Source organism: Miniopterus schreibersii (assembly GCF_964146895.1).
Source record: "Miniopterus schreibersii genome assembly, chromosome: 15".
NCBI lineage: Eukaryota > Metazoa > Chordata > Mammalia > Chiroptera > Miniopteridae > Miniopterus > Miniopterus schreibersii.
This window is the reverse complement of record NC_138115.1, coordinates 50,235,091-50,257,423: the sequence shown is the minus strand read 5'-3', so window position 1 is coordinate 50,257,423 and position 22,333 is coordinate 50,235,091. Positions and strand designations below refer to the sequence as shown.

Here is a 22,333-nt window from a genome sequence, read left to right as displayed (position 1 = left end):
GGGAAGGAATGCGACCATTTCCACAGGAAGGGCCCCGGCAAAGTGGTAGGAACGGGGGAGGCCCGTGGGCTGAGGAGGGTGCCCTAGGGGCACAGAGCCCCGATCTGACCCGTCTTCAACGCTGAGAACCCCGAGGCCACGGTAGAGGCCCTCCGAGAGCCTCTCCGCTCCTCCACCGGGTCTCCCTCAGGCTGTGTGACCCCTCTGGCCTTGACCAGGCCTGCCCGTCTCTCTCATCTGCCGCCTCTTCTTTCCAAGCAGGAGACAAGCTCCGGGCTCCTCGACAAAATCCTTCCGTTGGCCTTTGGGATTTCCGTAAAGGTTCTAATCAAAGACAAAACCCGGCGGTGTTCCCCCCCCCCCCCCCTTCCTGTCCTCCCCCACCCCTTCCCCGCCGACACCCTTCCTGGCGTCTCCCAAGCCAGACTCCCGACCTCCGATGGGAGGCGTGGCCCCCTGGAATCTCCCAGGATGGGCGTGCACGTCGTCTCCTCGGAACGGCGCCGAATCCTGTCACAGGGAAGGAAAGGGCGGCAGGAACCGCGAGGCAAGGCTTAAGGGGACTCCTCCTCCAGGTCCCTGGGAATCCAGAACCTATCTGCAAGGCCCACTCGGCTCCTGACCCTGCCCACTACCCCCCCACACGCCCACGCGTGCACCTGCCCAAATCCCCTCTGCCTCCTCCTCTGAGGGCCACACGCGCCTGGACCTGACACAGCCCTGATCTGGCTGCCAAGTCACTTGGTCCCGTGGAAGCCGACTGAGCATGCGCGGCCCACCCAGGGCCTGCTCGGGCCAATGGGGTTTAAGCCACGCCCCCTGGTCCCGGCCCAGCTGCAGCACGTGACTAACAGTTTCAACAGTTTTAACGGTTTTGAATCTTGGCCCAGCCTGCCGGCCGGCCCGAAGGCGCGCACGCGCACCCAGCCCACGGACGGAACACCTCAGGAGCTGTACCCTCAGACCGCGCGCTCACACCCGCCATCCCCTCGCCGGTGCAGACCCACTCAGGGGACGCCAGCGGCACATCCTGCTGAATGCCGAGTGAGATACGTGTCCCGGGGCCAGGGCATGGCTGGGGCCTGGGTGGTCCGAAGGAGAGCAGGGTAGAGGGAGTAGCTGGGGCGAGAGAGGCTGTGGTCGGAGAGATGCACCGCTGGGAGCCTGGAGGAGGAAGGAGAAAGGAGGAGAGAACTTGTCCGAGGGTCCTGGCCTGCTAGGTGCTGAGCAGCCTGAGGGCAGGGCAGGCGGAGGCAGAGGGGGCAGGGCAGGGCGGGTCTGTTGAACTCCGGCCTACAGATGGCTTTTAAAGCCTTGAAACCGGACGAGATCCCCACTGACGGCGTGGGGATGGAAAGCTGATTGCGCTGAAGCCCCCGACGTAGATGAAAAAACAGCGAAGGAGCCAGAGAAGGTGCGGTCAGGGCCGGGAGGGGCACCGGGAGAGCGGGCGTCGGCTGTGGCGGAGGCTGCCGACGGGGCGCGGAAGATGAGTGACTTCGCCGGGAACAGTTGCAGTTCGCGATGGCGTTTCCACGAACAATGTAGAGCCTTGCCCGGCACTCTGTGCGTCTTTCTACAGCTTCACCTTTTGACTCACCATTTTTGAGATTTGTATGGATGCAAGTACCCGTAGCCCATTTATAGTAACTCCAGGATTTCCCTGTGTGACCGTCGACCAATGTCGTCGTCACTGTGCTGTGGGTAAACGTTGAGGCCGCTTTTACAGTCTTCTCCTCTCCGCGGATGCTGCGCGCTCGTGCCCTTGCGGGTGCCCTTGCCCCCAGGGTAATGATACCGGGTGGTCGGTCTGGCCGGTAAGGCCGGTGCCTGTGGCTGGAGCAGGGTCCGAGTGTTCCCCGCTGTTGAATTTTTCATCGGCACAGTTTTAGAGGCTGATTGACAGCTTCTTTTAGTTAGTAAAAGTGCTGAACCGTTCACATCCCTGGGTTATCAATGGGGGAGGGGGGAAGAGAATGATCTGCCCAAGGAGAGCCTGGAGTGGAACCACAATGTCAAATATTTTCACGCTCCTCCTCCTGCTTCCCTGTCACGCTCTCCTTCACTCAGGCCCTCCTGGTGTTCGCCTGCCAGGATTAGTGTTGCCGGGCACCACAAGCTCCGGGGAAGCTGGCAGAGCCTTATTGTGACGCAGCACCAGTTTTGCCCTAAGAGCCACCAACCCCTTCAGCGTTTCTTCTGACTCCATGGAGTGCTTTCTAAATTCATACCCCTGGCATCTCGGTCTCGCAGTCTTAGAAATGCAGGATTTGCTTCTAGATGGTCTTTAATATTTCATTGACTGTGAATTCATCAGACTCCACCCTGGAGCCTTGTGTAGTTTCTAGATGGTCTTTAATATTTCATTGACTCTGAATTCATCAGACTCCACCCTGGAGCCTTGTGTAGTTTCTAGATGGTCTTTAATATTTCATTGACTGTGAATTCATCAGACTCCACCGTGGAGCCTTGTGTGTTTCTATATAGAAGGACTCTCTCAGGAAGGAAGTAAAAACAAAGCAAGAAGCACAGAGGGGTAGGTAGCAGGCCAGGTGCTGCTTCAACACTCAGCAGCATTGTGCAGTCACAATCTCCTTTTGTCACCAAGCAACAGGAAGGTGACCTCCTGAGATTCTCAGACAGCCTTGGCAAGACGAGGAGTTTGCCATTTCTGCTCCTTTCCCGGAAAGATGCAAAGTGCTTTAGTCGGCTCCTGGGTAAGAGCGTGTTTTATAGTGAATCCTGGCCCCTGGGCCCGGGTGTGGTACCTGAAATTTGTATGAATCATGAAAGTAAAGTGAGAAGGGTTTCGTCCAGCATCCAGGTCAGTGGAGGACCCTGAACTGCCTACCCCCCTCTGCCACCTGAGGTCACCCCTGGAGCCCCTTCCTGGGGTCCTGGTCTCATGCTACTCAGCTAACCTCCTAGTCCTCTAGACACCCCACTTATTCCCAGGTCTATGCGTCATTTCCCCACATACACATAGCCTTCCCGGGTGGGCCAGCACAGCCCAGGAAGATAAATGGGAGACACCTCTCTGCAGGCCACTCTCCAGGGATGTCCCCCCACCTCAGATGTTTTCTGCCAAAAACTCCCAGCCTCTGAGGTCTAGCCTTTGGGGTCCCTGAGGTCTAAGACTCAGGAGTGGGCTTTGGGTAGGATTCACTCTCATCCTGCCTTATTCTAGCACAACAATGGCTTCTATGGGCACTACAGAGGCCAATTCAAGAGCGAAAGTGCTAGAGAATACCGCCTTGCGGCCAAGCCCCAGCCTCCGGCAGTGTTCCTGCAGCGATGTCAGGTACAGGGCAGCCTGGGAGCAGCTGGGGGGCTGGGCCAGTTTCTGCTTCTCTCAGGCCCCAGGAGCATCATCCTTAGCCCTACCACACACAGCTGGACTGACAGCTGGAGCCAGCCTATCCCCAGGACGTGCACAAGGCCTGGACCTTCTTCCCTGAAAGGTCAGGTCTTTCTCCAGGCAGGGCGGAGAGGAGCCCATAGCAGGCTTAGTGCTCCTTCTACATGGAGGAAGGGTCAGGGCACAGGTGGGGTGAGCTGCCATGGCAGAGAGCCTCCAGAACACAGGAAGTAAGCCTTGCATTTTGCCGAAAACTGCCCTTAAGCTCAGATTCCTCGATGCCATAAAATCCCATGGTCTAGCCCACAGTCAGCCTAGTAGTCCAGGGACTCAGGGGTGAGTGAGGAGGCTCTTCTGGTCAAGGGGGACTGGGAAGGGTGATGGCAGAAATGGCCTAGAGTGGCTGGAAAAGGCTTCCTAAGAACAGGAGAGGGATGCAGGTCCCAGGCCCTCCACTGCTTCCAGTCCTGAGACAAGGAGGGGGCAATGTGCATTGTGGGGGTCCCAGCAGGAAAAAGTCCACTCAAAATAGAACTCAGGAGGGTGTACAGAGTAACAAGTAGGTGTGGGGGCCTTGCGGGAAGGTAGTCTCACGGGTTTCTAACAACCAGTGATCAGTATGACTGGGCCTGAAGGAACAAGGGAAAGGCATGGCTTCTAGCACCCAGGAGAGAGTGGTATAGAGAGGGCCACCCTGATAGGGGTGGTGATCTTGGGTGGAGAGACACAACCAGGTGGGGGCTGGCCTGGGAGGGAGCCAGGAAAAGAAATACCTTGTACCTCCTTCCTTCCTTCTCCTCCCAGTTCTTTCCAGTGGCCAGAGGGAAGGCAGCCGATGAGACGTGCGCTCAGATCAGCCTCCTTGGCAAGATCAGGGTGGAGGAGGGACCTGGAGGGGTACCTGGAGCATGCTCTGCTCACTGCAGCTCCTTGCTTCCCAGCTTTTAGTCAGGTCCTATTTGACTGCCATTTGATTCTCCAGGAATTGCTTTCCCAGGCCAAGAGCAAGGTCCTGGAGGCTGCCATGCTGCGTAGCCTGAATGCCCTTAGCGTTCCCAGTTGCAAGGGCTGCCTAGCACTGTCTACTGAGCCAGGGCCACCTCCCCTGCGAGAGTATGGGACCTAAGTACTGCAGGGACAGAGGCAACCTGGGGGCTTCCTGCTAGGTGTTTGTAGGAGCCTTCAGTGGCAGCTCTCATCCCTCAGGGACAGAGTAGGAGACATGTCTTGGTAGAAGTGAAGACTTGCTACATAAAATATTTACTAACATTATCAGCAGCCCCAAACAGCGTGATCTGTGTGTGTTGGGCTCAGGTTGTATAAATGCCAAGTCCCGTAGCTCCTTCTAGGCCTGAAGCTGTTTTAATTAGTGGACTGCTCAGGGGAGGTTCCCATTTTATTTTCTCATTAGCTGAGAGATGCCAGGTGTCAGCGGGCCCACTGCAGCTATGGTTGTTAAAAACCTTTCCAAGTGGTGGCATCCGCTTTCCTCTCCTTTCAAGGTGGCATGTAGAAATTTTACCCATATCATTCTGATGCAGAACAATTCTTTTTTCTTCTAAACTAGATTAATTTATAACTAAGTGGAATAACAAATTGATGTTTCTCTCTCTCTGCCCCCCTTCTCCCTCTCTCTAAAAATCAGTAAATAAAAAAACAAAATCATAAAAAAATTAAACCAGATTAATTTATTTCTAGCCTTCACCTGCCTGACTCTTGGGCAATGTAATTCTAGTCCTGTTTGTTCTTAAGGTCACACAAGAGTACGGGAGGGCCATGATTGGTTTGGGGGCAGGTCCTCCACTGGTGATGCCATGATTGCTGGTTCCCTGCCCACCCCTCACCCCCCCACCCATGTCAGTCAGCCACAGAGGTTCTCTCAGCTCCGGATGACTGCAGACTAGCAGCCTCCGCGGGGCCCTTGGCCCCCCACATACAAACACAGCTCCACCTCAGGAAACTAACCCCTCCTCCAAAGCCTCTTCAGCTGGAACCCCAGCCTGAGCCCCAGCTGCTCAGAGACCATGGGTTTTACCACCTTGGCAGACCGGGAGCCCTGGATGGTTTAGAAGCAAAGATGCAAGTGACAGTCTCCTCAGGGGCCAGAATACTCAGAACTGCCTAGGTGGAGAGGAATCCCTGTGGTGTCAGCTTGTTTTATGAGGAATGAAAGGTAAGGCTGGCTGGCTTCCCACCTTCGTGGAGCTTTCATTTTATTCGGAGACCTGCACTAGCTGTCTAAGGCAGGAGGCCCCAATAGAGGAGCTTGTTAAAGACACATACCACAGGCTCCACCCTGAAGATTCTGGTTCAGAGATCTGGGATGAAGCTAGCTCCTGCCTTTTACTTAGGAGCCTGCTGTCAGCCATTGCTCATACCCCACCAAGCCAAGACTGAACTCACCTGATCAGCCACTTCATTTGGCCAGGCACTGTCCTCAGTGATGGAGTTACAGATGTGAGCAAGACGGATGATAATATCAGACAATAGGCAACATCATGATATATAGTCATATAGTATGTTAGAAGGTGGAAAATGCAGAGTTGGGGATGAGACTTCTGGCATAGTGCTCAAGAAACGCTTCCCAAGACGAAGGTGAGAAGGAGTCATGGCCAGGTGGGAGAAAAGTCTCAGGCAGAAGGGTCAGGGTGCGAAGGCTGCAGGTGGGAGTAGCTGGTGTGCTTGATGAGCAATGAGGAGGCTGGTATGGCTGGAAGTAATGGAGCGATCAATACTGTGTGGGTCTCATGGACCACTATGACGACTTTGGGCTTTACAAACATGAGGAACTGCTGTGGATCTTTGGCAAATAAGGGATGTAAACTGACTCCTGTATTAAGAGAACTATTCTGACTGCTAAGAGGACAATAGACTGGGGGGAGCAAACCGAGGAGCAGGGACACCAGCTGGGAAGCTCTTGCAATGATTGGGGCAAGAGAGGAAGGTTGTTTGGACGAGGGGAAACTGTGGCCATGCTGAGGAGTCCTGGATACATATTGAAATATCAACAGGATTTCCTGGCACATTGGATGTAAGGTGTGGAAGAAAAAAATCAAGAGATCTCCTTGGTGTTTGGCTGGATCTAGCTGCCATGGCCTAAGCTGGTGGTGGCTATAGGGGGAGTAGGTTTGGGGAATGACCCAGAGCTCAGTCGTGTTCGAGGTGCCCATTAGATATTTGCAGTTTGCTACAAAGTCTGGAGTTCAGGAAAAGCTTGAGCTAGAGAGAAAAATTTCAGCTTCCAGGTGGTATTTAGGGTCAAGAGCTTTGGGTTGCTGATGAGGGAGTAGGTATGGATGGGGGAGGAGAGAACTGAAGCCTAGTCGTGGGCAATGTCGAGATAAGGGCCCCATGTAAATCTTGAACCACTACCCCCTGACAGCAGGATATCTTGGAAGATGCCTCAGCCCCTTCCTCAATAGGCAGTGCCATGGGCTTCTGTTTTGGGGGCAATTGCCAGGATGAGATGTCCCAAAGTGAGATGTTGCTTTCATTTGTATCTGCCCTTTCAGGGTGTTGGCAGTTTAGCAGTTTAGGGGTAGTGGCTCCTGGCATCTTCCTCCCATTACGGGCCCTGAGGTGATATCTTGGGGGCAGGTAAGCATCATTCCCCTCATTACCTGCTTTCTCACTCTCTCTCAAGGAGCCAGCGCGACAACACTTCTTTTCCAAGCATGACAACCGTACTTCTTTCGACAAAGTGAGTGCTGGAGAGAGGCAGGAGGTGGGCAGGTCCCCAGCCTAGGCCGAAGTTGAGAAGGGGAAGGGGGTGGTCACCTTATACAGACAGAGGAGTGTGTGTCTTCCTGACAACCTCCCTCCTCTAGGAAACAGCCCAATCTCCACCTGGAGGTACCCCTGCTTTGGTTTCCTCCTCCAGCTTGCCTGACTGTGCAAATATCCTAGGGGCCACTGACTTTCTGGGGGCCTCACCCTGGAATGGAGACAGGCCAAAAAGGCTGGGGTTCAGGCCAGGGGGGCCAGGCATCACCGGGCAGGCTTAGTACAGGAGGCACCCACAGCAGTGCCTGGTGCCAGGACTGTGGGCCAAGGGCCCGTACCGTTGAGGAGGGCCCCTACTGCCTACTGCAGGGAATCGGAAGGCGGAAAGACCTGGAGCGCCTGTGGCAGCGACACACCTTCCTGCACTGGGCACCTGGTGAGCTGGAGGTCTCCCAGCAGCGGCCCCTTGAATCCTCCTACCAGATCAATTTTCGGAAAGGCCCAGGTCTCGGTGACCTTCCTCAGCGCCTTGTCCACTTTGTGCAGATCCAGCCTCCCCATGTCAGCACCACCTATCAGCAGAACTTCTGCCGCCCATCTCGAGGTGGCCACTGTGGCAGTGACAAAGTGGAACCCCAGACCCCCGTCACCAACACACTGCCTAACCTCCCAGAGATCCCAAGACCCAAGCTGCTGCAGCAGCATTATCTCCATGCTGGGGTCTCGGAGTGTTTAAACTGGTCCAGAGCATTAAACAAGAGTAGCTGACACTGCGGCCTGTGTGTACTTGCAGCCCAAGAGGGCTCAGAGACTAGAGAGCAGTAAGGCACTGCCAGGCCCTCTGCCTGGCTCCTACGGTGCTTGCGCCCATGGTGCCTGTGTGCTGGGCAAGGGAGCTGTTACCCTGGGAGCCCTGCCATTGAGTGAGAAGGGGTGCGGCATGCAGGAAGCTAAGGGTCCAGAAGGGTTACCACGGCCGCAGCAGATGGGTTCTGAGACCCCAAATCCATTCTTGCAGCAAACCCAGCTGTGAGACCCTTACATGCAGTGTGACTGCAGGGAAAGCAGAGTCGATGGCCCCTATCAGTGGGCAGCAAAGCCTGTTAGAGGAGGCCAGGCCTGTAGCTTTCTCTGGGAGGCTACCACCTCTAGGGGTGAGGTGGGTGGCCACACAGTCCTGCCTAAGAGACGGCTTCCCCGCAGCTGGGACTGAGGGAGACTGTCCTGGCCACAGCCCCACTAGACCACCCCTCCCTATGGAGGTGAACAGAGGCTTTGCAGAGATGCTGTGTGACACAGACCTGGAGGACATCCTGACCTGGAGGACATCCTGACCCTGTGGAATTCTGTTGTAGTTTGCTAAGCTCTTCTCTGATCGTCCTGTGAGTACCCTCTAACATCCAGGACAGTGGGGACAGCGTTCATCCTATGTCACCATAAGTGAAGCTGAGGCTTAGGAGGGGCAGATGCCAGATCTAAAAGGCTCTTCTGGACCCCTGTCCTTTGGAGAACTGAGGCCTCTGAAGGAAGCCCAGGGGCTAACACAGGAATCCACACCAGGGTCATACACCAGATTTTAGCAGCATTTTTACTTCCACATCTGAACTCCCTGGGTCCTCACAACAGCCCTGTGAGGTAGGTAGGGCAGGAAGGTTGCAGAGATCCCCACTGACAGATGAGGATGCTGAGGCACAGAGAGGTGAGATGACTAGCCAGCCGTGTAGAGTGCCCAAAGCCAACATTCCTTTGGCCCTTTGGAGGTTCCTGCACCCACTCTTCCATTCCGTGACCCCCACCCTCTCTGAATTCTCCTGGGTCCACAGGGGCCTCCAAGGCAGGCTGGCAGATAGGATTCTTCAGGAATGGTCACTGGGGTGGACCTGGTAAACTCCAGGTAGGCACTGACCTTGCAGGGCATGAGATCAGCTCTCCCCTCCCCCGACTTTCCCATTGGACAGAGGGCCCAGTAGGTTCCAGAGCAAGGGTGGAGCTAGGCATGATCCATGAATGAATGGGGGTGAGGTGGTGTAAGGTATGTATATCCTATGCTAAAGGTGAAGCCCCTGCCCAAGTCCCCGTGGTGGTGTCTCAAGTGCCCATACCTGTGCCTCCCTCATCCCACAGAGCCACAGTGAGTTCCCTTAGCAGCACAAGGAGCCACAGACATCTGCCTCTGGCACTCCAGGGGACAAGGTCTCATCAGGCATTCAGACTCCATCACGAAGACACAGAGCCTCGACAGCTTGGCTGGGACCCTGTGCCACACCCCCGATGACAAACAGCCGGGGCCCAGCCTGCAGACTAGAACAGGAGCAACGGGCTGTGGGCATGGCAGGCAGTGCCTCCCAGCGCCGCCGGGCAAGGCTGAAGCCCTCCACAGAGCCCAGAGGGCACGGCTGGTTTCCTGCAGGAAGGAGACAGAGGCTGTAAAAGGGCACAGGCTGCAGGGGCTCCAGCTCTTTTGCTCCCGGAGCCCAGAGTATGGCCCAATAGGCATCACCCCAGGATGGACTATCAGCGCCTTGCTACTCATTGCCCCATTCATCCACTCATTCATTTATTCATTCTTACTCCTATTTTCCCATTCACTCAGTGGTCATTTGTCCTGTTTCTGTCTCCTAGGCCCCTGCTGGTACAAAATCCAGTGTCAGGTGCTGAGGATACCCCTATATCTGGCCCATGCAGACCATACCCTGCTTGCTTCACAGATTGGAAAGGAAAGCTCACAAAGCCCCGAGCCCTGGAGAGCCTAGAGAAGGACAGAGGTAGCACTCATGCTGCAGGCCACTCCTGTCTTGGGCTCCCCTCTCATCCCTAGCCCTGCAGACTCACCAAGGCCCCCGATAGCCACGATGTGGCCCCCAAGGGAGCCAACCACAAAGTCAGCCCTCTTGTCCCTCATGCGCAGGCCACGGGGCAGCTTGGTCCAGGACCCTGCAGGAGAGGGAAGGTCAGATCTGGCCCTTGATACTGTGTTCCTCCACCCCATGGAGAGCGGGGGTATAGCCCAGGACAGCCACTGCTCACCATGCTCCAGGTTGAACATCTCCACAGTGTTGACAAAGTGTGGGCGGGAGTAGAAATTGTGGGGCCCAGGCTGCTGCAGGCCACCCAAGCTAAAGACGCTGCCTTCGGCCATGGCGCAGCCAGCAAAGGCCCGGCGGCTAGGCAGGCTTGGGTGCCGGGTCCAGGTACGGGCCTCCAGATCAAAGGCCTCAAAAGCAGTCACTGGGAGCTTGCCCTGGCGGCCCCCTGCCAATGGAATTGGGGCATCTGGGAGGGAATCTGGGGTGCCTGGCAGGCTCCTCCCCAACCAGGTTGCCGAGCCTTCAGGGCTGCCCACTACAGCTACCAATACCCAGCTGTGTGCACACCAGAGCATGGATCACCTACCCCTCAGATTCTCAGGTACTGAGGTTTGGTTTTCCAGTTCCAGAAGGGCCACCAAATGTGGGAGCCTCTGAGCAAGACTGGCTCACCCCAACAAAGCTTCCCTTGTCCTGCCATTCCAAGCTAAGGCTGATTCTAGCTAACTCACAGGGATAGGGCTACTGGACAATGAGCCCCTTTCCCATATCCCCCAGGCCCTTACCCAGGACATAGATCTTGCTCCCATGCAGAAAAGTGGAGGCTCCATAGCAGGGCGTGGGCATAGAAGGGAGCGAAAACCAGCAGTCCCGGCGGGGCTCGTACATCCGAACCTGGGCCTGGGGGGCCGTGTCAGGGCCCATTCCCCCCAGGGCATACACCATACCATCTGCATAGAAAAGAATAGCTCAGATAGTACCCTGGCCAGACAGCTGCCCTGGCCAGGTCTGGGGGTGGCTGGGGACCCAGTGTTTGTGGTACCCCTCCCAGCAGCAGAAACCCGCCTGTCTGCCTGGAGTGGGGGCTGGGAGAACTAGGATTCCTGCTCTGGCCAGGGCCCCTCAAAGTGAAGAGCAGGAGGCAGCAGATCTAATTATAATCTGTCTCCGTTTCCCTGGAGATGCTATGGCAACCAAGTCTGGCATCCAAGCAGAACCAGACCTGGTCAGACCTGGAGGCCACAAGATGTGGACTCTCCTGGGGGAAGGAGGTTGGAGGATGGTTTAAGCCAGGGGTAGAGGGCATATGAGGCCCTGCTTAGCATGGAGTTCAGACTGGGGAGGGGCTCTGGGGACCAGCTGGGGGGTTGGGAGAGGGGCTTGGGCCTGCAGGATAAGAGCATTGGCCACGCCTTCTGGCTAGGAGCCCTGCCAGCACCTCTTCACCCCACCTTTTCACTAGAGTAAGTTCTTGTCCTGTTTTGCCTTCAGGGTCAGCTGGGGGCATGTCTGGGGGCTTTGAGGAGATAGGCCAGCCAGGTGGCACCTTCCATGGCAACTGTCCCTGAGCCAGGTTGGCCTCTCAGGCTCCCAGATGTGTGTGGATAGGGACAATCTAAGCACTTGTCAGGCTCTGAGCCAAGGTCCTGCTTCCCTCCCCCTCCCCCAGACTATAACCTTGAAAGTCATTGCACCACCCTTTGTCTCTTAGAAAGGAGGAATGGATGGGACAGGGAGGTGGCTGGGTCCTCTCTTAATGCTAGGGGCCAGCCTGGGCTCTGCCTCCCACCTCACAGCTGGATAAGGCAGTTAAGGCTTCTGCTAGCCCAGCTCAGAGCTAGGTAGGGGAGGGTACAGGAGGCAAAGCCATGTCCAAGGCACCCAGGCAAAATTTACAGCTCTTGCCTAATCTCTGAGGGTAAGAAACCAAGTGAGAAAAAAAACTCAGGGTGTTGGGGCACCTCAGGACCCTTGGGAAGCCACTCACCTCTCTCCACAGTTGCAATGCCCATGGCTGCCTGAGGGAGGGTGGCCCGACGCTCCCAGCGGCCCTCGTCAGCCAGGAAGGCTTCCACAGCAGCTACTGGGCTCTGGCCCTCATCCACACCTCCCACCACTAGCACCTGCTTGCCCAGCACCACGGCAGCCGCTCCAGCCCGAGCAGTGGGCAGGGGTGCCAGTGCTAGCCATGTATGTGAGGCCATGTCTAGTGTCTCTGCAGTGTCCAGGGGCAGTCCAGCCCGGCCACAGCCCCCCAACACTAGTAGGTGCCCATCCTGGTATGCTACTGTGCCATACACCCGGCAGGTGGGCATGGATGGGAACACCTGCCAAGCAAAGGCCCGGCTACCTCCTGTAGCCATGGTGTTCACCTCCATTGGCAGGCCATGCTATCTGTTCAGGCTGCTGGCCTCACTGATGAAAGCCTCATCTTGACTCTACCAGGGTTACAAGGGGAGGGGGTGTGACCAGTCCAGGCAGTTTGCCTTCACCTGGAGGAGAGAGGGGAAACAAAGGGTCAGGGCCACCGGCCAGCTCTCAAAGTACACGAGTAGCCTGTAGCTAAGGGCAGGGCTGGCCCAAAACCACTGGTGGGAAAGGCAGGAGGAGGACCCACCCTGGTGGGCTAGCACACCACTGTAGAGCCCGCCTGGAGTGGGAAGGAGGGCAACTCTCAGACACCCAGGCACCTCCCCCCTTCCCATGGGGCATGTGGGATCCTCCCACCCCCTGCCCCCACCTAAGAGTTCCCTGGGCATATCTAGGTCTAGATGGGAGGTAAGGTGACTAGGAGAGGGCTCTCCACCCCAGCCGCCTTTCCTTCCCCTCAACAATCCTCACCCTGGTGCTCTGCCAGGGCGGAGTCCCACTGTACCCTCCCCTTACTGGCTTCCACTGTGCCCTGGGCAGCCATCAGGGTCTCCCACCTACTGCCAGGGCTCACACTCCAGGGTATCCTTACAACCCCTTTGGGAACCATTGAATTCATCCATTCCCACAAGCAAAAGGCCAAGATCAGGGTGTTTGGGACTGGGAGGGGAGGGGCTGGATGCCAGGGTCCCACATTTTCCCTCTGAGATCTACCCTCAGCGGTTTGCCCATGCCAGGTCCCCATAGGCCAGCCTCCTTGGTGTCCATAATGGGGGAGGAGGAGGATTTGGGGAATCCCACGAGCCTAGGACTAGGGTTCCAGAGTCCAGGGAGTTTCCAGCAGAAATGGGCACCTGGACTTCTGCGTCCCTTCACAGCAAATCCCCAAGTTCCCCAGCCTGCCCTTTCCGGCAGGGGCCACACTACTGGGATCCCTGGTGCGAGGGCCTCCCAGCCCCAAACTTCCAGCTCGCGGGGGGGGGGCGGGGGGGGGCGGGTCCGGACAGGCGCGCTTAGGGTTCTACAGCTGGCGCCCCAAACTTCCCCTGGGCGCCGTTCCCGCGGGACTCACCGGCCCGGGCTCCGGCGCCGCCGGGGCGCGGGGTCCGCCGTTCCGGCTCCGCTGGTGCGGGCTCCGGCTGGGGCTGAGGCCGGGCTCCGGCGGGGCTCCGGCGGGGCTCCGGCGCTGCTCTGGCGCGGGGCGGGGCTGGACGGGGTCCGCCCCTCTCCCCCCCTCCCGACTCGGGAAAACCTCCCCCTAACTCCCCCCGTCCCCCCCTCTCCGCCTTAACCCTGCACCTGCCGCGGCTGGAGCTCGGCGCGCCGACCCATGGTCACACGCTAGCGAGTGAACAGATGGACATGTGGGCACTGGGCCTTCCCAGAATTTGGGGTCCGACATGGGGCGGGGGGAGAAATGAGACAGCAGTGAATAGCACACACGTGTGTGGTGGGGGGGCCGTTCTGAGCGGGACCCAGCCTGGGAGCATCTACGGAGGGTGAGGGCGTGGGGCCTGCAGAACCCCGCGGTTTGAGGGGCTGGCGCCCGCCCACTGCCACTGAACTTGGAGGAGCCCAACCGCAGCCTTCCAAGCGGCGCCTCCTGGAGGCCCCTTAGGGTGTGGCCTGGGCCTCTCTGGTGGGTGCGGCGTCTGAGTCGTCTTTCCCCAGGCACAGAGAAAGGCGCGGAATAGGTCCCATGGTATCGATTGAGACTAGCAGGGGTCGGAGCAGCAGACAGTGCTGTCCTCAATACTGACAAGCCTTTCCACAGACCTGAGTGGGGGGGAATCCAGGGCTTGGGGGAGGCATCTCTGAGCAGGGGATGAGCTTGAAGATTAAGAGGCCAAAGGACCTTCCAGGCAGGTTACTCTGGCCTCATTCTGCAGGGCCTGAGGCCTAGCTATTCTGGGACTCAAGTCATTTTGCGACTGTCCATTTTCAGGGTCCTGGCACTGCCTCTAGCCAACTCTGGGGTCAAGCAAGGGCAAGTTGGTATGACAAAGGACTACCCACCTCAGACCCAGACCCTGGCCCATCTTCTGAGTGTTCAAGAGTATTGGCTAAGTCTGGGAGCTGGCAGCCCATTCATACAGGCCAAGAGTCACCTATAAGAAGAGGCCCTGCCCTGGCTGGATAGCTCAGTTGGTTAGAGCATTGTTCTGATATGCCAAGGTGGCGGGGTCAATCCCGATCAGCGCACACACAAGAATCAACCAATGATGCACGAATGAGTGGAACAGCAAATCGATCTTTCTCAATCTCTCTCCCTCTCTCTCTCCAATCAATAAATAAAAATTTAGAAGGAGGAGGAGGAGGAGAGGTCCTGTGGTTGTGTGCACTTGCTACTATCCTGTCCCTCTTTCACGGACAGTGTCTGTCTCACTTTCCCTAGAAGCACATCTGGAGACAAAGATGCAAGTGCATACAGTTAACAAAGGAGGTGAGGCCAGGAAGCACCAACAGAGGAGTGGCAAGGAGAAGGGGAGCAGCCAATAAAAAGTGTGTCATCAAGCAAGTTACCACTGTGGGCAACTGGGACCAAATCCTGCTGGGGACTGTGGGAGCCAGTGTAGAACATGGGCCTCACATTACCCCCCAGAGCCTGGGCAGAGCCTTGTCCATGACCAGAGTCTTCAGCCACTTTCAGGGGCTGGCAGTTGGCGCTGGAGAACCTGCATGGAAATGGTGGTGCCGAGGTCATTTACAAATCCTGGCTAGAAGGCTTCTGTCCCCCTACTCTGCTTTGCCCCCAACTTGTTCATTACTTAGGGAACTCTTACCTTCCTCTTCAGCTGTTCATACTGCCCTATGGACCCCCTCACATTTACTACATTTCCTTCTAGGCCCCTTCCCCTCTCCTTTCCAGCAATTAAGCATTTAAAAGCCTCCTACCTTTCTATACTTCCCAGCACCCTAAGTCCCTCCAGTCTCCTCTTCCTCCTCTCCATCTGCTGAAGCCATCTGTTCTCAGCAGGTTCCACCACCTTGATATCTGCCACCTATGTCTGCTGCCACTGCTCCCCCAGAATTGCTCTTGCCCGTCGCCATGGAACACCATATAGCTAAAACTGAGGGGGGGGGGTGTCTGTGTTTCAATTGAAATGTTGCTGGCATCTTGAAAGTATCAGCCCTTGTGGCTTTGGCTTCCTCCCGCTACTGTCCTGCCTCCCTCTGTCTTTTATCAGCCTTGCTTACTCCCCTTCCTCAGGAGGCGGCTCCTCAAGCTCTGACCCTTGCTTTTCTCCTTTGCGCACAGACCCCCTCCGGGGTTAGTCCCTCCCAGGCCACTGGCCTTGCTCACATCTAGAGCTCCACCAGCTCCCTCTGCTCAGGTGGATATGGGTCCAGGGTCCATCACTCAGGGCTATAAAAGATGCCAAATGGAGAGCAAGGGATGGATTTGGGGATGACCCTGTGGTCTCTCCCAAACTCATCCCATCTGATCCCAGTTACACCTATAGGGTAAGGACCCACCAAAGTACAGTTCAAGTCAGAGTTCTATCTGGGACATATTTAGGACCAAGAGACAGAAGGATCAGCCTCCCGTCAACAATTTAGGTGCCTTATGACCCTTACCTCTAACCCTTCTGATCTTCCTTGGTTCTAATATTCTGGAAGGGACACAGTCTGGGGATGGACCTACTCTACCTCCCAACCTCCATTTTATACTTACCTCTGGGCTGGACATCAGAAGAGAGGGATCCCCTTTCTAGGACACACCTAGGCCCCTGCTATACCTGGAGGCTGGGCTCTGCTTCTTTTTTTTTTTTTTTTTTTTTACTTTTATTAGTATTTATTTTATGCTGAATTTACTCCTGGGCCATAAGCTTTTGTTTCTTCAGTTTCTTCTGGGATATCTTTTTCTTCTGTGCAACCTCCTCTTCTGGTTTAGGAACAATCTGCTCTTTTTCAGTAAGGATCATCTCAATGTGGCAGGGAGAACTCATGTATGGGTTAATCCGCCCATGAGCTCTGTAAGTTCTACGTCGCATCTTAGGAGCTTTGTTCACCTGGATATGCTCAATGACCAGAGAATCTACATCTAAACCCTTAAGTTCAGCATTGCTCTCTGCGTTTTTAAGCATGTGCAGCAAAAATTCAGCACTCTTTTTGGGCCACCGACCCTGTGTCCAGCCCCACTGTTTCATCTGGGCACACCTACCAACTCCACCATTGTAACGACGGAATGGCACACATTGCTTCTGTAAAGTGACATCCTTCAGATACTTGGTAGCTTTTCGAATATGCATACCCTTGATGGCCTGGGCAGTTTCACGAGTGTTCTTAAAGTGAACACGAAGATTTGAACCTCTTGACTTGAATAATTTTGTGGGGTTTTCTGAGTCAAGTGAATAGCGAACCATTTTCAGAGGTCACCTCTGGCCGCTTTCGGGAACTGGGCTCTGCTTCTTTATGGAAGTGGTTTCTGTTTATAAAGCCAGGGCCCAGCCTGCACACAAGGGGCCAACACTGCTGGCTTTAGAGAAGCTGTGGAAGACAACTGGAGCAGAAAGTGAAATTGGATTGGTCCTAAGAGTGAATAGCTGATCCTCAACCATTGATGGGGCAGAGACAGGACTCCCCCACAGTTGGGGACTGGGAGCACTGAGTTAGGACTTCCCGATTGCACCCCCTGAGACTCTGGCCCTTAGGACCCCACCCTTGCCTTCTCTTTAACAGGACAGAGGGCTAGAAGCACTGACCCCAACTGAGCAGGAGAGTTTGCATTTCCTGCTGGACACTTTGGCTACACTTCAAGGCACTGAAGACCCCACCATTAGTGCTGACGCCCTGGAAAGCCCAGGGGCACCAGGTGAGGTTAAGGTAAGTGTTTCTCTTTAAGGGTGCCGAGACACCTCTGGATAGACAGGGAAATGTGCAGCAGCTTTAGGAACCTGGAATCAGATGGGGAAGGTGGAGGGCTATTAACCAATCCCCAAATGAAGCATCCAGCAGCCTCTTGTGCACACTGGTATGCTGGGGCTCTCAGATTGGACATGCCTAGCTTTGGGCTTGTGTGTAGCACATGTGTGCACACCAGCCTTTCATGACACTTGTGTGGGCTCCATTCTCAGGAAGAGAGGAGGGCCTGCTGCCCGTAGAGGAAGTACCAGAGCTGCAAAACAAAGAGGCTTCCCTGCAGCACTCTCAGGCCTGGGGCACTCCTCTTTTGCTCTCCATCCAGGCACCCGGGACAAAGGCAGGCCTTGGCAGTGGCTGCGCGAGGTCCAGAGGGTGAAGAATGGCTTGGGTTTTGCGAGAGTCCCTTCCAAATGTTGCTGCACCAGCTCCACATCAGCTCCCTCAAAGAGGATGTCAGTCTGGCCCTTGATCCAGTCCTGGACGGGCTCCAACGCAGCCCTGCCTGGGGCCACGTCCGAGAGCGCCTCTGCTCTGACTCCTGCACAGGCCCGGAAGCGTTTAGAACGGTCCCTGCGGCACTTCCTCCAGGAAGCCCTCCCAGGTACCCACCTGTCTCGCCCCCCAACTTTGGGGAAAACGGGGTCTCGGGGGTCAAGGGTCACCAGGGCGGGCCAGGTCCCGGAAGCGGAAGCGCAGCGCACTTCCGGCGCTCAGCGGGCGGCCATGTTGGAGCAGCGGAGGCGGCGCAGAGGTGCGTCCAGGGTCCCCGCGGCGGCGCCGGTAGGTTGGGGCCGTGGGCCTGGCCGCGCCGTGGAGGGGCTGTCCGCGAGACGTGAGGGCAGACGGCTCTCCGCCGACCCAGCCGAGACTCCCCACCCCACCCCCACCCGGTGCCCGACGACCCCACCCTGGGGCTGCGCGACCTGTCGGGCTGGTCCCACCGCCCCGCGCATCTCGCTGTCTCTGAGACCCCCGCTCCTACCTGCGGCTTGGGCCCCAGGGAGTCGGATTCCCAGCCCTGACCACCCCGACTGGGGTCTGCTTGGATGGTGCCTCCCCTGTCTCCTAGCTTTCATCAACTTTCCCTGCAGGTCCCAGGGGTTAAATATGAAGGGAATCCGGGGACCGGGCTGCTCCTGTTTCTGGAGCTTCTTGGAAAGCCCAGAAGACCCCTCCCAGGGGTTCAGACGGACCTGGGCGAAAGAGCACCCAGTGCACCCCTAGTACCTGTGCGTGGTATCTGAACCCTTCCCTGTTCTATAGTTCAAAACCTGGGAACTATACCCCCTGGAAAAAATAAAAGAACTAAAGCCACGTGCAATGGCCTCTGGAGAGGGGAAGTGCCTGAGACACCTGAGGATCGAGAATGTTTCCAAACAAAGAGCCCAAGGGCACTCCCTCTAGGGGATTCTGAAAACTTTTTCTGCTGCATTGGGATGGTAGGAAAAAGCTGCACAGACACACCTCCTGGCCCCAGGGACCTGCCTGATTCCAGCTGATCTTTTAATGCTCCCTTTGCTGATGCCGAGCTGCCTCTAGGGCCTGCCTTGCTTGTTTGGGCTAGATATTAATCATGATTGACAGACTACAGCTTCTTCAGAGAAGCCTGGGACAACTTGGGTGTTTCCAGACAGCTCCATCTGGGCTGCACCAATGTGGGCCCTCCAACCCGTAGTTAGGGCAGCTCACGTCTCTACTGTCTGCCTTATTAACCGTCCTACTTGGAGCCTGTGGATCCCATTAAACCTTGCACTCTTGGTCTGGCTGCTTGGCTCCCAGGTTGCCTGATTAGAGCTGTGTCATTAGTATGTGCTACTCATCAGCTTTTTAGTTTCTGTTGAAGGAGAATCTGGCTGGTTACATGACTCTAGTGCTAGGACCTCCAAGTGCCCTGTCTGGGAACTCTGAAAGCAGAACTTCTTGGTGGGCAGGGAGATTCACCCCTGGGCACCTGAATAGCAGCAGCTTGAAGACCAGAGATGGGCATGGACATTGGGTGTAAGTCTGGACCCTTTGGCCACCATTCAAGGCTTGTGTTGTCCTTTCACCTGTTTTTTCCCATGAGATCTTCCAGCCCTGACCACAGACTCCAGTCACACCAAGTGTGTTTTACTATTTCTCACTTTGGAGCCATTGCATAGGCTGTTCCCCTTTTCCATTTCCATCTGGTCCTTTCCTATTCATTACTCATGTCCCAGCTAGGTGTTGGCTTTCCCAAGAACCTTTCCTGACCCATTGGTGAACTAAACTGGGTTCCAGTGTGCACTCCCAAGAACCTTGATGGTGTATCTCTGTCATGTTTTCTGTACAGGGCTCCTTGAGGACAAAGATATTCTTGTGTTCCCAGGGTTGAGTCTAATACTAGATTTTGGCCTCAGAAAATACAGAATTGAATTAAAATAGGTTAGCTAAGCCCAAATTTTTCCAGGGACATAGCAGGTTGGATGGCTGTGATGAGCTTGTGGGCATATATCCTGAAGAAGCTGCCTCTGATTTACATGGGTCCTCTCCCACTCCCCAACCCCCTACCCTGCTGCCATGATAGGTCAGGAGAACAGCGTTTTGCTTCAAGGAGTGGCTCGCTCTGACCAGGTTTCACTATGTCAATGGATGTTATCATGGAGAGTATGGGCATGATTGATGTATCTACCTGCCCTGACCCCTTTCTCAATGCTATTCTTATTGACTCATTTCCTCTTGCCTTGGAGGTGCTGAGGGCCGGTTGGCAGATACCCAGACAGATCTGCAGTGCCCAATGCCATGAGCGTGGTGGTGCAGCATGTGGAGGAGAAAGCTGTACACTCTTGGTCACGGATCTCCACGGCAGGGAAGAAGGCCCTGGAGGAGGCGCTACTTGTCTTTAACCCCATGAGCCAGGATCTCAGTGCCACAGAGGCCCAGCTTGTGGCCTTCCTGCAGGGCCTACGGGACGATGGCTTCCAGCCTACCATCCTGCGCAGTGGTGATGTCTATGGCTATAGTTCATGTACAGCCAAACCCCCAAGCCAGACGAAGCTGCAGGCTCGTGCCCCCACCCCAGCCACCACATCACCTCCAGCCAGTGCTCCCCGAACTGCTATGCGGCTGCCTGCAGGCCGGGCCACGCTGCTTCCCATGCCACTGTCTGGTAGGCTGGCCAAAGCATCCACACCAGCCCTCACCAAGCATGCTACCACCAACCTGCTGCTGAGCTCCCTGAAGCAGTCAAATGCCAACCATGCCCGGGGTAGAGCAATGGGCTTCCCTGCCCACCTCTATCCAGGTGTCTACCCTGCCATGCGGCTCTCTGTTGTCCTTGAGGCCCTGGTTCCACTCAAGACTCCCATGCGCTGCTTGGGTGCCAAGCACAAGACACAGTCACTACAGCTCTCACTTGCAGACTCTCCCCTGAAACTGCGGAAAGGTCCAGCAAAGGGGCTGGGGAACCTCCGGCCCAAAGTTCCCAGAAAAGCCACAAGCAAGGGCCCTAAGTGTGTGATTCGCAGAGGACCCAGGGCCGGACCCCAACAAAGCACTGGGCATAAGAGCAAGACCTGCAAAGCCACTGGATCCCTCAGTGACCCACAAATGAAAGGTGTCTCTACCCTGAGTACCAAAACAGCCCAAGCCAAGGCAGCTCAAACACTAGCCAAAGCTGTCTGTGCCCAGGTCAAGGTGGCTCAAACACAGGCTAAAGCTGTCAAGGCCCGGGCAAAACCTAAGGCAGCACAGATCAAAGCCAAGGCAGCATGTGACAAGGCCAAGGCCAAGGCAGCACGTGACAAGGCCAAGGCCAAGGCCAAGGCAGCACGGATCAAGGCCAAGGAAGCGCGGGCCAGGGCCAAGGCCAAAGCAGTGAGGGCCAGGGCCAAGGCACAGTCCAAAGCAGTGCAGGCCAGGGCCAAGGCCAAGATCAAGGCAGTGCAGGCCAGGGCCAAGGCCAAGGGAGTGCCAGCCAGGGCCAAGGCCAAGGTTGCTCGGACCCAGCCCAGGGGCAGGGGCAGGCCGAAAGGGTCTGCTCAGGCCAGGACCACAAGGAAAGGCCAGAAAAGCCACCCTAAGACTGTGGGGCAGAAAAGGAAAAGGGCTGAGGAGGCAAAAGATCGTCTTCCCCAGAAGCGAACACGGCTTGAGCCTCGATCCCCTAAGACATATCTAGGTCTTGGAACGACAAAGCTACTGAAATTCCGGGCCATCAAGGTGGGCAAGCAGTCCTCCAATGATGAAGTGCTGCAGCAGGCTCAAAGTATCCTCCGTGTGAACCTATCCCCTGTAATACGGCTCCAGCCATTACTGCCATACTCAGTACCCTGATTTCTTCACATAGCAATGTTTGGGGAAACTGAGCCCACTGTCTGTGTTGTCAGTGGCACAATGTGCAATGCCCATGGACTCTAAAACCTTGAGGACTCCAGGCGCCTCTCCAGGGCCCTGGCAGCCACCAGCCTTTCAGACTGGAGGGTGTGGGATTGGCGTGGGTGGGCAGGAGGGGTGTTTTCATGGCGCAGTGCACTGTGACTTACTACTCTTCAAGCTGTATGTCCGCTGTTCCATCTATTAAGTTTTATACCTTTCCACCTTCCAGTCTCCCTGCGTGCTGTTCATGGTCTTTGTGTGTGTGTATGGCTGCGGTGAGCCAGCTTGAGCATATAGGAAAAGAAGTCCCCGGAACAGCTGCCAGTGAGGGTCCTGGTAGCCGAGGGCAGGTCGTCAATGTGAGTGATGGGATAGTGTGGGAAGGGGTAGCTTCCAGGCCCCTCTGGATATCCTGCCCTCTGTGGATGTATAAGGTAGCTCCTGAGGGCAGGGGCAGAGCCAGTCAAGTTGGCAGCCCTGGTTCGTTATCCAGATAGAACCCCATGCAGGAGGAAAATAGGTGACTGTGTGGGAAACCTTGCACCTTGCAGGTTTTTCGGCCAGGGAAAGGGGTTTTGTGGTACTGCTCCCCAGGGGCCATGCAGACAGGCTGGCTTTGTCTCCCAGCCTGCTTTGGTTGAAACCTTGGGCTTTGCCTGGGCTTGTCTGGCCTGAAGTGGCTGACACACCTCTGCATCTGCTCCCCTTGCTCCGTCCAGAAGAGAGTAGCCAGCCTTGACTTCCCCAATGAACAAGGAGTTGGGATTGAGTCAGAGATCAATGTTCTGGGTTGTAGGGCCACAGAATCTGCCCTCACTGACCAAGGAGTTTTCTCCTTGGGTGGGTGGGATACTCCATCTCCAGACTTGCTCCA

General features: G+C 56.1%; 3 protein-coding genes and 1 pseudogene across 4 annotated transcripts; 2 read left to right on the top strand and 2 right to left on the bottom strand.

Annotated features, from left to right (window-relative positions):
* Positions 1-2,648: 2,648 nt before the first annotated feature.
* Positions 2,649-7,849, top strand: CIMIP7 (ciliary microtubule inner protein 7; the record flags this gene model as incomplete). Its single annotated transcript, XM_081159598.1, has 4 exons — positions 2,649-2,717; positions 3,188-3,301; positions 7,002-7,058; positions 7,430-7,849. The coding sequence occupies exons 1-4, from the start codon at positions 2,691-2,693 to the stop codon at positions 7,847-7,849; spliced, it is 618 nt and encodes a 205-aa protein (XP_081015724.1). The 5' UTR covers positions 2,649-2,690.
* Positions 7,850-8,645: 796 nt separating this feature from the next.
* On the bottom strand, positions 8,646-13,451 carry KLHDC8B (kelch domain containing 8B). The gene is made up of 6 exons (XM_081159602.1): positions 13,331-13,451; positions 11,876-12,380; positions 10,674-10,838; positions 10,109-10,333; positions 9,914-10,015; positions 8,646-9,485 (listed from the first exon to the last, which is right to left on the bottom strand). The coding sequence occupies exons 2-6, from the start codon at positions 12,264-12,266 to the stop codon at positions 9,289-9,291; spliced, it is 1,080 nt and encodes a 359-aa protein (XP_081015728.1). The 5' UTR covers positions 12,267-12,380; positions 13,331-13,451; the 3' UTR covers positions 8,646-9,288.
* A 2,580-nt stretch (positions 13,452-16,031) lies between these two features.
* LOC308567455 (large ribosomal subunit protein uL22 pseudogene) lies at positions 16,032-16,647 on the bottom strand (annotated as a pseudogene). Its single transcript has one exon. The product of its transcript is annotated as a large ribosomal subunit protein uL22 pseudogene (transcript).
* A 1,174-nt stretch (positions 16,648-17,821) lies between these two features.
* Positions 17,822-21,682, top strand: CCDC71 (coiled-coil domain containing 71). Its single transcript, XM_081160655.1, has 2 exons — positions 17,822-17,904; positions 19,833-21,682. The coding sequence occupies exon 2, from the start codon at positions 19,885-19,887 to the stop codon at positions 21,415-21,417; it is 1,533 nt and encodes a 510-aa protein (XP_081016781.1). The 5' UTR covers positions 17,822-17,904; positions 19,833-19,884; the 3' UTR covers positions 21,418-21,682.
* The last annotated feature ends 651 nt before the right edge of the window (positions 21,683-22,333 follow it).